At 34.5% G+C, this 18649-nt stretch overlaps 3 protein-coding genes and 1 long non-coding RNA gene across 10 annotated transcripts in view; 2 read left to right on the top strand and 2 right to left on the bottom strand.

Moving 5' to 3' along the window:
• The window catches only part of LOC109579954 (uncharacterized), a 182400-nt gene extending 164518 nt beyond the window's left edge, over positions 1–17882 (top strand). Inside the window, exon 4 of the long non-coding RNA XR_002184042.3 lies at positions 17714–17882. This is a non-coding gene — a long non-coding RNA (uncharacterized LOC109579954). The remainder of the gene's footprint in view (positions 1–17713) is intronic.
• The window catches only part of LOC105232119 (high affinity cGMP-specific 3',5'-cyclic phosphodiesterase 9A), a 194434-nt gene that overhangs the window by 15853 nt on the left and 159932 nt on the right, over positions 1–18649 (bottom strand). The window lies entirely within an intron of this gene.
• Positions 9496–11998, top strand: LOC125778108 (neprilysin-11). Its single transcript, XM_049454467.1, has one exon. It carries the CDS (start codon positions 9554–9556, stop codon positions 11885–11887), a length of 2334 nt encoding a protein of 777 aa, XP_049310424.1. The 5' UTR covers positions 9496–9553; the 3' UTR covers positions 11888–11998.
• On the bottom strand, positions 14594–17365 carry LOC105233363 (neprilysin-4). The gene has a single exon (XM_011215437.4). The coding sequence runs from the start codon at positions 17036–17038 to the stop codon at positions 14705–14707; it is 2334 nt and encodes a 777-aa protein (XP_011213739.2). The 5' UTR covers positions 17039–17365; the 3' UTR covers positions 14594–14704.

The following is an 18649-nucleotide window of genomic DNA, read 5'->3' as shown; positions in this document are numbered from 1 at the left end:
ATTGTAAAATTTAAAAGTCAAGTACCTGCATGTGTGTGCACCATATGTTTGTATATAAATACTCAAATGAACGTCGCAAAGTGCATTATAAATACACACACACACACCGTTGAACACACATTCCAAAGCCACAAAGGCGAAAAGTGCACACAGGACAAAGTAAACTAAGCGACAAACCATATATGACTTGCTTGCGCCATGAAAGCATACAAACCATATGAATGTGTGCTAAGTACATAACTTTTCAGCTTGATATATACACATATATTGTTAAAAGAGCACATAAATATGTGTGTACTCAGCGGCGTCGCCTAAACAAAGCACGTGCGTGTGTGTGTTTGTGTGTTAATGTCACACTTGCAGTCAAGTTCGCCAGTTCCCTTTCACCTTTTGCATTCACTTTCTCTCACTGCCTTACTTTACAGGCACCTTAAGTATTTTACTGGTTCACATATACATATGCATGTACACTAAAGTGCTCAAAGAGCCAAATGAGAAAAATAAATATAAAAATAAGAAATAAAATTCTGCATTGACAGGTTATTGCACCAAAGTAGTTGACACACTAAAACCGCTGCCAGCTTTGTCATATTCAAATACTTTGACTTTTAGCTTCAAGTGGCGCTGGCATCTACACAATTTCATTACTTGCATACACAGGAACATATGTATATGTATGTATGTATATACGCATGCAGACATATTATATATAAATATATACATATGTATATTTATGTATATGCTTAACATAAATTTGCATTGATTACACGCCACTCATATGTCAGCCTGCAAACTGTAAAGTTGAGCGCAGTAAAACACTGTGAGAAAGTCATAAGGTTGCGTATACGCAGTGTAGCACCACAGTTGCTGCTGACAGTTCAGTTGCTTGTAAAGTGAGCAAAATAATTTTTCTTTAATAGGAACGCGTAGAAATAATGATGTGTTATACATATGCATCTGTAATTACAAAAATAATATTTTTTGTGCAGAGCGAATAAGCAAAGCTTTGACATAATTGATTTTATGCTGTACAGAGAATACCATTTAAATAACATTTTTTTGTTACTAACAACTCTATACTAAATATTTGTATCATTGGATAAGATACTTTAGCACTTGTTGAGTGGATATATGAATATCTCTTTTAAAACTTAAAATTTATAAACATTAAAAAAAAATAAAAATTATATAAAAAAAATACAAAATTTATTTTATATAAAAAATAAAAAAAATTAAAATTAAATAAAAAAACTAAATTAAATTAAAAAAAAAAATTAAAATTAAATAAACTAAAATACAAAAATTAAAATTAAATTAAAAAATTAAATTAAATTAAGAAATTAAATTAAATTAAAAATAAAATAAAAAAAAATAAAATAAAAAATTTAAAACTTAATAAATTAAAATATAAAAAAATAAAATTTAATAAAAATAATAATATTTAATAAAAAATAAAAAAAATAATATTTAATAATATTTAATAAAAAAATAAATAAAAAAAAAATTGAAAGCCATAAAAAAATAAAAAGAAATTAAATCTCAAAACTTTATTTTTTTAACGTTAGAAGAAAATAATTAAAAAAAATAATGATTTTTAGAACTTAATTCTTAAATAAAAGAAAGTAATTTTTCAATTTTTGTGCAAAAAAAGGATTTATTTTGGTTTCAAGTACAAAATTCTTTTTAGCATATTTTGTAGTACTATATTCTCAGCACTAAATTTTAGTACTACATTTTTGGCACTAAATTTTTTTAGTAGAATATTTTTAGTAATATATTTTCAGCATTACATATATGAGTAGAATAGTTTTAGTACACAATTTTTAGTACCAATTTTTAGTACTAATTCCTTAACATCTGCTTAATTTATAAACTATATTTTACAGCGTTTTAGTACTACATTTTTGTACTATATTTTAGCACTAAATGATTGTACCAATTTCAGTATCTGTTTCGTAAATTAAAGCATATTTCTAGTATCAAATTCTTTGCACTATATTTACTACTATTTTTTTCTAATTTTTTTTTCTACAAATTTTATTAAACAATTGTTGGTACTAAATTTTAGTGCTATATTTTAAGTACCTGAATATATATCTTGATAAAAACATGAACAATTTTTAGTACTTTACGCTATAATTTAGCACATTTTTTTTAGTACAAGTTTTTGGAAAAAATGTTTGGTACTAAATTTAAGTACTATACCTTCATAACCATATTATGAGTAGCTGCATAATTCTACCAATATATTTTGGTAATGAATTTGAGTACTTTGTGCTATAATATAGTAAAATGTCTTTAGTACAAATTGTTGGGAAAAAATTTTGGTACTAAATTTTAGGTCTATACCTTAGTACCATATTTTGAGCACTTGCATAATTTTAGCAATAAATTTTGCTAAAATTTTTAGTACATTTTTAGTACTTATTTTAAATGTAAGAATTTTGATGGGCGTTTAAGAAAAAAATAATAATATTATGAATTTTAAGTACACAAAAACTTTTTGTACTAAAATTTTAGTAGATTTTTAAGTAGTTTTTAGTACAAAAGGATTTTTTAATTTTAGAACATTTTTAGTACCAATTTTTATTTTAACAACGTTGGTATGCGTACAATAAAAAATACTATTTTATACTTTTAGTACACAAGAACTTTTTGTACTAAAATATTAATACATTTTTAGTACTAATTTTTAAGAAATTTTATGAGCGTCCAAGAAAAAAACTTACTTTTGATATACAAGAATTTTTGTTCTAAAATTTTAGTACATTTTTAGTACTTTTTTATTTTAGTTGGTTTTAGCTGAATAAGCTATGATATGAAAAAAACTTATTTTAAATCCATAAATCGATATGTATCGAGACTATAGACTAGACTATGGTTCTTATGTACATATTATTTTTTTAAGTAACTTCTAACAATTTTCAAGTTTTTGTGAAGAAATTTATTGAAACAATTTTTTAGTACTGCATGTGTTCAAAATTTATCGAGGGTGGTCTCATTGACAGAACATTTGCATTTATTGACTTTCTTTCCCAGCCATTTTGGAGCAAAATTTCATTATCGCTGAAAACATATGTATATTTCTATATACATATGTATGTATGTATATGTATATATAAACAGGCAATAACATTATTGGCTTAGTCAAACCACAGTATTTTCTAGCTAAACCACAATTTTATAGACACTCAAAAGTATTGGTGCTTTGAATTCTTGTGCGTAAGGCAAGCGCTCTTAAAAAGCACATCAGCGGTGCAAAGTTTACTTTACTTTCATCTTGGTTTCTCTGTTTATCCCAGACAGACAAAGTTCCTATGACTTAGGCTTTGCATATATGTATGTATGTTCTCAGTCCTCAAATAACAAAAACCATAACGATCAAAGTTGAAAGGCAGCATAAAAACAATAATAAAAATCCGAATTGTAATGTCCTTGCAACATCATTTTTAAAAGGCAGCCGCATAAACGAAATCCCAGTGCAACACCCGAAAAAATATGCCGACTGCACAGGACAATGAACGCAAATCACAGTCAGGCAGCGAAGCATACGAAAACACCATAGAAAAAATGAAAATAAATAGAGAAGAATAGCGTGAATCAAGCAAGCGAAGCGTACGAGATCGGAAAGTCAAATATACCATAAAGCAACAGTCGGTTTTGCGGCCGGCGGCAGTAGAAAAAAGTACTTCACACACGCTCATACTAGTGCTTAAGCACACATAGACTTTACTAAGAACAGATAGTCACAGACTTGTGCGCCGTGTTTCAGTGAAGTAGCGAGTCATATAATATATGTACATATATGTAAATAAGTATGTATATTTATTTAGTATATACATATGTACATTCACTTTAAGAGCCAGCCGCCTTTTAAGCCAGTCAAAGTGCCGCCATAGTCAAATACAGCCTTCAGTGCCTTCTCACACACACTCTTCCATATTTTCGCTCCTTTGCGCTACGCGACGCAGATTGGCTTATGGCACTTATTTATTAGCATGCGAATGGCAAAGTGCTTTGTTCCGTTCACTAAACTTTTCTACTTGCAGACGTCTGTTATGGATTTTCCAGGATCTGTATCTGTATGCAGATTTACGCTAAAAGGCGCCGATGTTTTGATTTTTGGCGTTTAATTTAGCGGTAAGCGTTGCTTAACTCTAAGCCAGCGATATTTTGGCATAAGTGCTCGTTTTAGTGGGGTTAGGCTAAGTTTTGTCGCTGCCTTTAAAGAAAAATTAAAATATTGAAAATTTAGCTTTTTCTTCATAAATTTTGTCGTAAAAAAATCCGTTAAATCTTTTTTAATTTTATATTTTTTAATCATACTCAAGTGTGCCTACATATAATTTTTTTTTTTTTAAATTTCATATTTTTTTAAAAGCTTTATTTTTTCTAAATTTCTTCAAAGATTGTACTAAAATTCCTGTGTACTAAAAATTTTTATTAGTAAACATTTTTTACAGATTTTTTGTAACAAAATTACATAATGTTCGTCAGTTTATGTTTTGAATATACCTACTTATGTTTAAATTTCTAAAGCATAGCGACATTTTTTGTGGTACTAAAAATTTTGTGTACTAAAAATAGTTATTTTTTTTACATTTTTCTTATAATTTTCAAAACTTTCATGTTTTTAGGTGTTAAATATTTCTACATAAATTTTCTAAATAGATGAAGCATTTTTTTCTATGATAGTACTAAAACTCTTGTGTACTAAAAATTAAAGTTTGAAAATATTTTTTTTTTTTACAAAATTTCATAATTTTCAGCTTTATGTGTTATGAATATTCCATCTTAAGTTTTCCCGCAACCAAAACTAAAGAAAGATGATTGTACTAAAAATACCGTGTACTAAATATTTTGTTGGATATGGAATAATTTTTATTTTTCCACATTTCAAAACGAATGTGCTGTTTTTTGAACATTTAATTAACGTACTAAAAATATGTTTTACATTTGAGTACTAATATTTTTGAGCATATAAAGAAGTACTGCAACAGTTTTTTTCAGTTTTTAGTACCTTTTTTGAAGAGCTCCGGTTGCTATTTTTGTTTATTATAATTATATTTTCGACTTGTGTAGATCTTTTAGTACCTTTTACTAGCATCAAAATTCATTTTAGTAAAACAACGTTTTGGTTTTTTGTGGTACTAAATTTTTCAGAAAGTTTTAATGCTCTTATTTATTTTAAATTTTTATACACTTTTAGCGCCCTTAGTACAAATTTAAAAAAAAACATAATAAATAAAAAATTAGTACAATTATTTCTTATACATCTTTAGTACACTTGTATTCTTTTCGAATTTTTAGTATTTTTTAGTACAAAATGTTTTATACTTTTTTGTGCTAAATTTTGTAGAAGTTCAAATAATTTTCGAGCACTGTTTTATTATGAAAGTTTTTAAATTTTTTAGTACAATTCGCTTAAAAATTTTTTATTTTTTTTCTACTAAATTTTTAAAAATTTTGGAAAATTTTTTAGCATTTTTTATTTTAATTTTTTGGTAGATTTTTAGTACTTTTTTTGCTAGAAAAAATATTCTACCTTTTACATACATACCAATTTATATTTATCTAGTAGTACTTTTTAGTACAAATCTCTTAAAATTTTTAGTACAATAATTTCTGATACTTTTTTGTGCTAAATTTTGTAAAAATTTAAATTATTTTCGAGACCTGTTTTTTGATTTTATGAATTGATTTTTTAGTAGTATTCGCTTAATTTTTTATTTTACTAAATTTTTAAAAATCTTGGATAAGTTTTGAAGATTTTTTTATTTTATTTTTTTTTTAAATAAGTTGTGTTATCCTTTGGCACTACTTCAAAAATTCATATTATGATTGTCAGTACTTTGCTTTTTAGTAAATAAGAAGTGCTTTAGTATTTTTTTGGTAAAAAAAAGTTTTAGTACTTTTTTTTAAGTACTTGTTATTTTTTTAGTATTTTTTTTTTTTGTTACTACTACTGTGTATGGAACACATTTTTACGTCGTCTCTTTCTTAGCTAGCATTTTTTGTCTATTTTATTGGCAAACATTGCTCTGCAACTATTTTATTGCCAATTTTTCTTTATTCAACCAAAGTTTACATAATTATAACTGACAAGAAAGAGCTTCTTGAGCTTTTTCGCAAATTAAGCTCACGCAGTGAAGTCAGAAGCTATAATTACTTTAATAACTTTAGCAAAGTTTTTGTTTCACGTCAGCAAAAACGCTATTAATTTCTTGCTTTCCACATTTTGTATGTATATTTGTACATACTTTTATATACATACATATAAATCGTACATATGGTATGTATATACCCACACAATTGCAATGAAATGCAGTGTACCAATGTGGCTATAAAAAGCCTAGACCCCAAAGTGGAGGTTAAAAATAAATGCACGCCAATGTTGGGGCACACACACATACTCACATGCAAATATGTGTACGTACATACGAGTATATATGTATATGTGTGTGTAGTCACAGCTATCCTGGGTCATGTCGCACGTGGAAAAGCAATTATTTTTAGCAGCATATTTCGTACATGTCAATGTATGCCTATATGTGTGTGTATGAGGTTGCACATGTGCTCTTGTTGCTGGCATTATGAGTGGGTAGGCATAAAAGCGTCAGCGTCACGGCAATAAATGGTCAGCGGCTCGGATTTATATAAAAATTTATATTTTTCACGTTTGATACAGCTGGCTAGGCCAAATAACAGTGAGCGCTGAGCAAAAATAACGGTCGCAGGGGTAACGCGGGGCTGTGGAGCGCAACAATTTGCCGTTATGGCTGTGCGCGCTTGTGTGAGTGTGTCCAATTAAAACACTGTCGCACTGACCACAGTTGGTCGCATTGTAAACTGTTGCATTCATGTACCGTTACGACTGTCGCGAGCAGCCTGTGTGCGGCGGCCTGCTAGACTAACGGAGTTACATTTTTTCATTACTGCTTTGCGAGTGAGGGGGTGTGTGGTGTGCATGGGTAGTTGCACATTTATATAAAATAATTCTGTGTAGGTGTGTGTGTCTATTTAATAGCTGCGCCGCATTGTCTGCGCCTGCTGACCGAAAATGGCGTGGCCGAAATGCTCGCTTTTCGCTCTGATAATTGACATTTATTGTTCTTCGACTTGCTGTGCCTGACTGGCTTGTCGAATAAATAAATAAATGCACACACATATATACAATATAAATATATATACTTGCTTTTATGTAAATATATGTATAAGTTTTGACTGCCGTTATAATAAAAATGGTAAGCAACAATTGCTAAAGATATGTATGAAAGTGAATGCGCAAACCTTCGTGCAACGCGAACTTTTGCTATAAACAAATGTAGTATTAGTCGTGCGTCCGTAAACTTCACAAATTTCTTTGGTGGCTTGCTTGGCATTCTTCCCTTTTTTATACAAAAATTTCAAAATACAGCGAATTTCTTCATTATTTTCACTCATTTTTGAACAGCTGTAACTTTTTTCAACTTCCTCGAATTTAATTTTTTGGTTAAGCTTGAAATCTCACCTTTCCACCTTAGTAGCACTGGAGATATACCACTGCAACGACATCTATTGACAAAATACGAAAAGACTTTTTCGACTACGCAATATTATATTATTTCATGAACCAAAAAAAATTAAATTTACTATTTTTAGAATTTTTGGTATCCTCGTTTATATATTTTTTTATTATTTGGAAAAGTATATTTTTAAAAAAATTTTTAATTTATTTTTTTAAGGATTTTTTTTTATTTAATTTTTTTGTTTAATATAATATTTTTTTTTATTTAATATTTTATTTTTATTTAATACTTTTTTTTATTTAATATTTTTTTTTTTTAATTAAATATTTTTTTTTTTTAATTTAATAATCTGTCTAATTTTAAATTTTTTCTTAATTAAAATTTTTATTTTTTAATTTTATTTTTATTTTTAAAGAAATTATCTTACGAAGTTTGTTTTTTTTTTCATTCAGAAAAACATTTTTTTCCTTACAATTTTTGTTTTAAGAAATAAAAAGATATTCTCTAATTTTTTAACATTTTTATTTATATTTTTTAGGAATTTTTTGTTTCCTAGTTTACAATTCTTTTTAATATTTAGAAAAACAATTTTTTTAAAGATTTTTTTACCAGTTTTGTTTTCTTATTAAAAAAAAAAAAATATTTTTTACCTGAATTTTTTTTTATTATTTAGAAAACAAAGAAATAGTATTCAATTTTTTATTTAAATTTATTCTATTATTTAGAAAAATAAATTTTTTAAGATTTTTTTTAAATTTGTTTAGGAATTTTATTTTATCTTAAAAAAAAGCTAATTTTTCACTCACATTTTTTTTAGTTAGAAAACAAAAAAAAAATTATTTATAATTTTGTTATATTTTTTGTATTCTTAGGAATTTTTTGTTTCTTAGTTCACATATTTTTTTTGATTATTTAGAAAACCCAATTTTTTCAGATTTTTTTTCAATTTTTTTTTTTACAAATTTAAATTTTTTCATTTAGAAAACAAAATTTTTTACTTCAAATTTTTTATTATTTAAAAAAATAATTTTTTCTAATATAGAGAATGAGACATTTTGGTTGCCTGAAAGGCTTTTCAGTTAAAATTTTAAAATACTAAATTAAAAAACCATATGTGCAGTAAAACAAATAAACATTTTGAAGTACAGTAAAGCATTCTGATTTCAATATAATATTGTTTTATATTTTTTTATGAAATAATCTTTTTAAGCGGTTTTTTGTTGAAAAAATATTTTTTTTTATATACTATGCCCTTAATTATTTATATTTTTATATTGCTATTATATATTTAAAATTACTAATCTTTCATAATAGTTCTTATTGAAAATAGGTCTGTTCTTCAAAAATATTTTTTTTTTTTTATAAAATATTAAAATTCATATATTGTTTCATTATTTTTTCATAGACAATTTTTTATTTGAAGGCTGTTGAAAATTAATCATATTTTTAGCAGGCACATATTTTCTTACAGCTTCCCTTTTGTACAAAATATATTTTCTTTCGCCGCAAATCAAATAAATATATCGACAAAACTTTTCTTTGAAATAAATTAGTTACATATACTTTACATTTTATTTTATATTTTTTTCTGTCACAATTTTGGCGAAACCAGCAGCAATAATTAAACCTTTCAAAACAACTAAAATTGCTCTTACCTTTTTCCCACATAAACACCTTATTAACTACATACACATATTTTCTCAATAACATTGTAGATCTATAAAATATACAACTATTTTTAAAGTCTACAGACACCGATCAATATCAATCAGAATTTCAATTCAAGAGCGCGGCATTTCCGATAAGAAAGCATTAACTATTTTTTATTTATATTTATACAAAAGCATATAGCTTTATATAGTCGGCTTGATTATGTTTACAATATAAAATTGTGAATCGAATCAGCTGAAAGTGATCTGTGCATTCTCACGAGCCACGGTTAGGCGATAAGCTTCTTTCTGTGCCGTGTCAGCACAAAACAAAACAATTCGCGAAAGCACGCCGCGCTCAAAAGTATCAATGAGAGTGGCAGAAATCGCTTATCAATGGCTCGGCGACGCGTTAAAGCGCTTTTAAATCGGGTTTTCCAAAACGCGCACAGTGAATTCAGTGTGAAAGTGTACGCAAAACTGAGCAGTTCTATCAAAATGCGAAATATTTGTAGGCGCGTGTTGTTTACTCGTATGCTCTTAACCTTGCTCTTGCTGGGCTATGTAAATAGTGACGTCAACGCCGCGACCGCTGCGGCAACGGATGAACGCACTTCAACTTACGCGAATGTGGACCACAGCGATGCAAAACCTGCACCCACAAGCGCGCCCAGTATCAGTAAAAGTACACCGCCTGCTTGCGCAGCAGATTATTGGCCGCGTCAACTGGACACCATGCACGCTTATGTGGACGACGTAATGTGGCCTTGCGACGATTTCTATGAGTACGCATGTGGTAATTGGCGTGCGCCATATCAATTGCGCGCGCGCGGTGCACATGACACACTGAGCGCCGTCAAAGCGGATAACAAACAGCAATTAATGGCGTATCTATTGGAAAAGCAAGAGGCGCTTCATACAGACTCGCGCGCAACGTTGCAGCGTAGTGAAAGGGTTGCAGTGCGTTTCTTCAATGCGTGCGTCGAGCGCGTTACAGGCGAGAACAGCTACACCGGGCGCTCACATTTAAATGTGGAAGCCGCCACATTGCGCACATACACCGACGCGCTACGTCGCATAAGTGACTGGCCGGTGCTGAATCCCAATTGGGAGACGATCGACGCGAACAGCACCCTGAACTGGGGCATATATTTGAGCGCGGAGTTGCGCCGCTACGGCGTGCAATCTCTGTGGCGTTTACTAGTCACCAGCAACTGGCAACAAGCGGAGCAGCAGATCCTCTACATTTCGGCGCCAGCGTTCGATTTGCTCAAACCAACGCGCAACGCGGCGCAATACGACAGCGACTCGGAGTACGTGTACAAACGGTACGTGAAATATTTAATGCTGGATTTGGGCATGCGTGTGCGACGCGCGCAAGCTATTGCCAGCGAAGTGGTGGAGTTTGAGAAACGGCTCTTTGAGCTGGTGCCCAGCGAGAGCTTGGTGCTGCTGCGCGAGCCACAAACGTTGTCGTCCTTGGCGGCTGAGCTGCCCGAATTGAATTTGCGTGAATATTTTGGTGTGGTTATGCGTGATATAGCCGATGAATTGCCCAACGATTACGCTGAACGTCTGCTAATTGTGGCAGATATACCGTACTTGCGCAAGCTTCGCGATTTCTTAAAGCGCACTAAACCGGAGGTGCTTGCTAAATATCTGCTGGTGCAGTTTTTGGCGCACTTCGAGGTGAGCTTACACGATGAGGAGAGCTTTCAAGAGCAGCGCGATTACTGCCTACAACAACTGCACGCTTTTCTGCCAGCGGAACTAACGGAAATGTTCATGCGTCTGCAGTACGGCGACAGAGGGGATGCAGCTAATTATATGGCGCATACGCAGAGCGCCCTGAACGACATTTTCACAAAGCTGAAAATGCAATTTGAACACTCGCTGAACGCCACAAATGTTTTCGAACGCGACGCGCTCACCAAATCACTGGGTATGGAGAAGCTGCATGCGATGCGCTTGCTGCTGCCACAAGCGGCAAACGTCAGCAAAGCTCATCTGCCATCCACTATCGAGCTGAGCGGCAACCACGATGCCAATTTGCTGAAATTGTGGCGTTGGCGCACACATAGTCAACTGCATGAAGTGCTCGAAACGTTGCTGACAGGACGCAGCGCACCGCCTGCCTACAACAACTACGGACCACTGGATGTGAATGCTTATTATCGGCTGAAGAAGAACGCCATCGAACTGCCAATAGGTATATTGCGCGCGCCCTTCTACCACAGCTGCCTGGATGCAGCGAAAATATACGGCAGCTTCGTCTACATCATTGCGCACGAGCTGATGCATGGATTCGACTACGACGGACTCAATTACGATCAGGCGGGGAATATGGTCGGCAACTGGGGCGCCAAAGCGATAATACGATTTGGCACTAAATCGCGTTGCTATCTCAGTGAGCGTTACGACGACGGCGAGGTGACGTTGAATGAGAATATCGCCGACACGGAGGGCCTGCGCCTCGCTCTGGAAACCTACAGGCACAGTGTAGGTGAAAATAACACCCTAACGACGGCACAGCTGAAGCTCTTCTTCCTGAGCTTCGCGCAAACGTGGTGTGGCACGAACGCGTCGCGCACCAATAATCTGCACGATGCGCATAGCGTGCGCGTCAACAATGTGGTGAGCAATTTCGAGGAATTCGCGTCGGCATACGGTTGTGGCAAGCAGAGCCCCATGAATCCACCCTACAAATGCAGCATATGGGCCGAGGAGTAGCGGAGTGGGAAGTGGACCTTATGTATATCATTGTATAGTTACTGTATTCCATTGTATATATCGTTATTTGTAGATTACAATAAAGCTGTGCATGGAGCATTGGAGAGAGAACATCGTGGTTTGATTTGATGGCTTTGTGGTGGGGTACAAGGATGCTTGCGATGAACCCTTTAGGACTGTGGTTCTACTAGAAAGGGTTGACCCAAAATATTGCGCTTAAACTTGTTCCGGGAACAGTAGAGCGCTTAGGGATAGTAACAAAACTCAATATATTTCTTCAGTGGGTCATTATTAGTAGCCTTTCACACCTGGCTTTTTGATAAGGGGTTGTTCGTGGACCAATATTTTGGTACTGTTTTCAAATTTTCTTACACAAATAGTTCTATAACGCCATCTTTTGGCATAGAATTCTCAACCCATATTTTGGAAACGATATTTCTGGTTTTTGAAATCCTCTCTGGTGCTCAGAAGCCTAGAGAAGGTGATATCCCACTTCTGTACTGAAATTTGGGAGGGGATGCATTTTTAGTACGAATTTTTCGTAAAATTCTAGGGTTTTACCCCTATTGCCGCCTTATTTTGCTTTTAGAACGCGTTTGGGGGCTGAAAATCAGCCATTTTTCATATTTTCGAAACGAAATTTCTGGTTTTTGGAGCCTAGAGAAGGCGATATCCCACTTTTGTATCTAAATTTGCGACGGAATGCATTTTTAGTGGGAATTTTTCGTAAAATTCTAGGGTTTTACTCCTATTGCCGCCTTATTTTGCTTTTAGGACGCTTTTGGGAGCTGAAAATCAGCCAAATTTCATATTTTGGAAACGAGATTTATGGTTTTTGGAGCCTAGAGAAGGCGATATCTCACTTTTGTACTGAAATTTGGGAAGGAATGCGTTTTTAGTACGGATTTTTCGTAAAATTCTAGGGTTTTACCCCTATTGCCTCCTTGTTTTGCTTTTAGAACGCTTTTGGGAGCTGAAAATCAGCCAAATTTCATATTTTGGAAACGAGATTTATGGTTTTTGGAGCCTAGAGAAGGCGATATCTCACTTTTGTACTGAAATTTGGGAAGGAATGCATTTTTAGTGGGAATTTTTCGTAAAATTCTAGGGTTTTACCCCTATTGCTTCCTTCTTTACCTTTTAGAACGCTTTTGGGAGCTGAAAGTCAGCCATGGATAATGAAAAGGAGCTAAAATAGGGTAATACTTCATTAAGAAGCCTTTTCCGCACGAAATCTATGGGTGTTTCTATATTATTTCTTCGTTAGAAGGTTTTTTCTAAACACGATTTTGTATTTTCGTGCTTTGTAGCTCAATTTTTAACGGGAAAATGGTGTTTTATGGAGAAGTATATTCCAATTTCAGTTAAATTGAAGTTTTCAGTAATTTTTTGAGTGGATGTTGGGTGGGCACCCAAAAATTTAGTAAAACCTTCAATTTAACTGAAATGTGAATAATTTAGAGTTAAAATTTTCCATAAAATACCTCTTTCCCCTCAAGGATAGAGCTACAAAAGCACAAAAATACAAACTCGTATTTAGAAAAAACCTTCCAACGAAGAAACAATATAGAAACACCCATAGATTTCTTGCGGAAAAGGCTTCTTAATGAAGTATTGCCCTATTTTAGCTCCTTTTCATTATCCATGGCTGATTTTCAGCACCCAAAAGCGTTCTAAAAGCAAAATAAGGCGGCAATAGGGGTGAAACCCTAGAATTTTACGAAAAATTCGTACTAAAAATGCATCCCCTCCCAAATTTCAGTACAGAAGTGGGATATCGCCTTCTCTAGGCTTTAAAAACCAGAAATTTCGTTTCCAAAATATGAAATACGCTGATTTTCAGCTCCCGAAAGCGTTCTAAAAGGCAAAGAAGGAAGCAATAGGGGTAAAACCCTAGAATTTTACAACAAATTCCCACTAAAAATGCATTCCGTCGCAAATTTAGATACAAAAGTGGGATATCGCCTTCTCTAGGCTCCAAAAACCAGAAATCTCGTTTCCAAAATCTGAAATATGGCTGGTTTTCAGCTCCCAAAAGCGTTCTAAAAGCAAAACAAGGAGGCAATAGGGGTAAAACCCTAGAATTTTACGAAAAATTCGTACTAAAAATGCATCCCCTCCCAAATTTCAGTACAAAAGTGGGATATCGTCTTCTCTAGGCTCCAAAAACCAGAAATCCCGTTTCGAAAATATGAAAAATGGCTGATTTTCAGCCCCCAAACGCGTTCTAAAAGCAAAATAAGGCGGCAATAGAGGTAAAAACCCAAGAATTTTACGAAAAATTCATACTAAAAACGCATTCCTTCCCAAATTTCAGTACAAAAGTGGGATATCACCTTCTCTAGGCTTCTGAGCACCAGAGAGGATTTCAAAAACCAGAAATATCGTTTCCAAAATATGGGTTGAGAATTCTATGCCAAAAGATGGCGTTATAGAACTATTTGTGTAAGAAAATTTGAAAACAGTACCAAAATATTGGTCCACGAACAACCCCTTATCAAAAAGCCAGGTGTGAAAGGCTACTAATAATGACCCACTGAAGAAAGATATTGAGTTTTGTTACTATCCCTAAGCGCTCTACTGTTCCCGTAACAAGTTTGACCGCAATATTTTGGATCAACCCTTTCTAGTAGAACCACAGACCTAAAGGGTTCATCGCAAGCATCCCTGTAGCCCGCCACAAAGCTATCAAATCAAACCACGATGTTCTCTTTCCAATGCTCCATGCACAGCTTTATTGTAATCTACAAATAACGGTATATACAATGGAATACTGTAACTATACCATGATATACAGAAGGTCGACTTCCCACTCCGCTACTCCTCGGCCCATATGCTGCATTTGTAGGGTGGATTCATGGGGCTCTGCTTGCCACAACCGTATGCCGACGCGAATTCCTCAAAATTGCTCACCACATTGTTGACGCGCACGCTATGCGCATCGTGCAGATTATTGGTGCGCGACGCGTTCGTACCACACCACGTTTGCGCGAAGCTCAGGAAGAAGAGCTTCAGCTGTGCCGTCGTTAGGGTGTTATTTTCACCTACACTGCGCCTGTAGGTTTCCAGAGCGAGGCGCAGGCCCTCCGTGTCGGCGATATTCTCATTCAACGTCACCTCGCCGTCGTCGTAACGCTCACTGAGATAGCAACGCGATTTAGTGCCAAATCGTATTATCGCTTTGGCGCCCCAGTTGCCGACCATATTCCCCGCCTGATCGTAATTGAGGCCGTCATAGTCGAATCCATGCATCAGCTCGTGCGCAATGATGTAGACGAAGCTGCCGTATATTTTCGCTGCATCCAGGCAGCTGTGGTAGAAGGGCGCGCGCAATATACCTATTGGCAGTTCGATGGCGTTCTTCTTCAGCCGATAGTAGGCATTCACATCCAGTGGTCCGTAGTTGTTGTAGGCAGGCGGTGCGCTGCGTCCTGTCAGCAACGTTTCGAGCACTTCATGCAGTTGACTATGCGTGCGCCAACGCCACAATTTCAGCAAATTGGCATCGTGGTTGCCGCTCAGCTCGATTGTGGATGGTAGATGAGCTTTGCTGACGTTTGCCGCTTGTGGCAGCAGCAAGCGCATCGCATGCAGCTTCTCCATACCCAATGATTTGGTGAGCGCGTCGCGTTCAAAAACATTTGTGGCGTTCAGCGAGTGTTCAAATTGCATTTTCAGCTTTGTGAAAATGTCGTTCAGAGCACTGTCCGTATGCGCCATATAATTAGCTGCATCCCCTCTGTCGCCGTACTGCAGACGCATGAACATTTCCGTTAGTTCCGCTGGCAGAAAAGCATGCAGTTGTTGTAGGCAGTAATCGCGCTGCTCTTGAAAGCTCTCCTCATCGTGTAAGCTCACCTCGAAGTGCGCCAAAAACTGCACCAGCAGATATTTAGCAAGCACCTCCGGTTTAGTGCGCTTTAAGAAATCGCGAAGCTTGCGCAAGTACGGTATATCTGCCACAATTAGCAGACGTTCAGCGTAATCGTTGGGCAATTCATCGGCTATATCACGCATAATCACACCGAAATATTCACGCAAATTCAATTCGGGCAGCTCAGCCGCTAAGGACGACAACGTTTGTGGCTCGCGCAGCAGCACCAAGCTCTCGCTGGGCACCAGCTCAAAGAGCCGTTTCTCAAACTCCACCACTTCGCTGGCAATAGCTTGCGCGCGTCGCACACGCATGCCCAAATCCAGCATTAAATATTTCACGTACCGTTTGTACACGTACTCCGAGTCGCTGTCGTATTGCGCCGCGTTGCGCGTTGGTTTGAGCAAATCGAACGCTGCCGCCGAAATGTAGAGGATCTGTTGCTCCGCTTGTTGCCAGTTGCTGGTGACTAATAAACGCCACAGAGATTGCACGCCGTAGCGGCGCAGCTCCGCGCTCAAATATATGCCCCAATTCAGCGTGTTGTTCGCGTCGATCGTCTCCCAATTGGGGTTCAGCACCGGCCAGTCACTTATGCGACGTAGCGCGTCGGTGTATGGGCGCAATGTGGCGGCTTCCACATTTAAATGTGAGCGCCCGGTGTAGCTGTTCTCTCCCGTAACGCGCTCGACGCACGCATTGAAGAAACGCACTGCAACCCTTTCACTGCGCTGCATCGTTGCGCGCGAGTCTGTATGAAGCGCCCCTTGCCTCTCCAATAGATATGCCATTAATTGCTGTTTATTATCCGCTTTGACGGCGCTCAGTGTGTCATGTGCACCGCGCGCGCGCAATTGATATGGCGCGCGCCAATTACCACATGCGTACTCATAGAAATCGTCGCAAGGCCACATTACGTCGTCTACATAAGCGTGCATGGTGTCCAGTTGACGCGGCCAATAATCTGCAGCGCAAGCAGGTGGTGTACTTTTACCGCTACTGGGCGCGCTTGTGGGTGCAGGTGTTGCATCGCTGTGGTCCACATTCGCGTACGTTGATGTGCGTTCATTCGTTGCCGCAGCGGTCGCGGCGTTGACGTCACTATTTACACAGCCCAGCAAGAGCAAGGTTAAGAGCATACGAGTAAACAACACGCGCCTACAAATATTTAGCATTTTGATAGAACTGCTCAGTTTTGCGTACACTTTCACACTGAATTCACTGTGCGCGTTTTGGAAAACCCGATTTAAAAGCGCTTTAACGCGTCGCCGAGCCATTGATAAGCGATTTCTACCGCTCTCATTGATTCTTTTGAGCGCGGCGTGTTTTTGCGAATTGTTTTGTTTTGTTTTGTGCTGACACAGCACAGAAAGAAGCTTATCGCCTAACCGTGGCTCGTGAGAATGCACAGATCACTTTCAGCTGATACGATTCACAATTTTATATTGTAAACATAATCAAGCCGACTATATAAAGCTATATGCTTCTATATAAATATAAATGAAAAATAGTTAATGCTTTCTTATCGGAAATGCCGCGCTCTTGAATTGAAATTCTGATTGATATTGATCGGTGTCTGTAGACTTTAAAAATAGTTCTATACTTTATAGATCTACAATGTTATTGAGAAAATATGTATGTATATGTAGTTAGTAAAGTATTTATGTAGGAAAAAGGTAATAGCAATTTTAGTTGTTCTCAAAGGTTCAATTATTGCTGCCGGTTTCGCAAAAAAAAAATTGGGAAAATACACACATTTTCCTTTCAGACATATTAATATTGTTTGCTGTTATAAGAAAATATTTAAAATTAGCAAACTATCAAATATTGTTTAGAAACTCTAAAATGTTCAATATTTTACTTAAAGTATAAATTAACTTAAAACTAAGAAATATAAATATTAAAATTTTAATGCAATAATGATGATATAAAATTATTATTTTTCTTTTCAGCGGAAGGTGCGACCTCGGAGTGGTAAATTAAAAACCCGGTGAAGGAGAAGAAATTATAATAAAGCAAATAGAAACATTGAGATGTAAATGTAAAAAATTTTTAGAATAAAATAAAAAATATATTTGCAGAAGAAAATTTGAAGATGTGTTTTTATGCAGATGAAGGATGATGAAGGATGACGATGTGGTTAGAATTTTAAAATTAGAGAAGCTTATAAAAATGCTATTTGAATATTATTCTAAAACAGACATTATTATTTTAAAACCATTTTTTGCAGTTTTAGTGTTTGTTTTGTTATCAGAATGGTTATTGAATTACACAAGGGACAATATAAAAAATATAAATAAAAACCTAATAAAAAATAGCAAAAAATAATAATATTAATAAAATAAACAAAAAATCGATAATTAAAAAGTCAAAAAGATTAAAGTAATAAACATAAATGAAAATAAAAGAAAAATCAATAATGAAACAGCAAACACAAAAAAACGGAAATTTATTTAATTAAAAACAAGAACAAAAAAGACAAAACGAAGACAACAAAAGCTGTATTTTACAAAAAAAATAGGAAAAATAAATAAAATAATAAAAAAAAGCGCAAATTTTAAAAGAAAACACAATTAATAAAGAGCACAAAAGCACAAAAATAATAAAGAAGGTAAAAAGCCTGATTTTAGAAAATTAATAAAATTATGTTAAAAAATAGAAATTAATAATAAAAATAAAAATTATAAAAGTTATAGAATTAATGAAAAAAAAAATCTAAACAAGAAAAAAACAACAAAAAATTCATTAGAATAAAAAATGAAAAATAAATAAAAACTAATGATAACAAAAAAGGAAAAGAAAGAAGGAAAAGAAATATTAAAAAATTAACTAAAGCTTACAAATAAATGAAAATTGTAAATTTTTTTTTTGTTTTTGTTTCTTTTTAT

The sequence above is a fragment of the Bactrocera dorsalis genome, chromosome 4, assembly GCF_023373825.1.
Source record: "Bactrocera dorsalis isolate Fly_Bdor chromosome 4, ASM2337382v1, whole genome shotgun sequence".
Lineage (NCBI taxonomy): Eukaryota > Metazoa > Arthropoda > Insecta > Diptera > Tephritidae > Bactrocera > Bactrocera dorsalis.
Note: the sequence above shows the minus strand (reverse complement) of the source record. Positions and strands in the feature narration are given on the sequence as shown.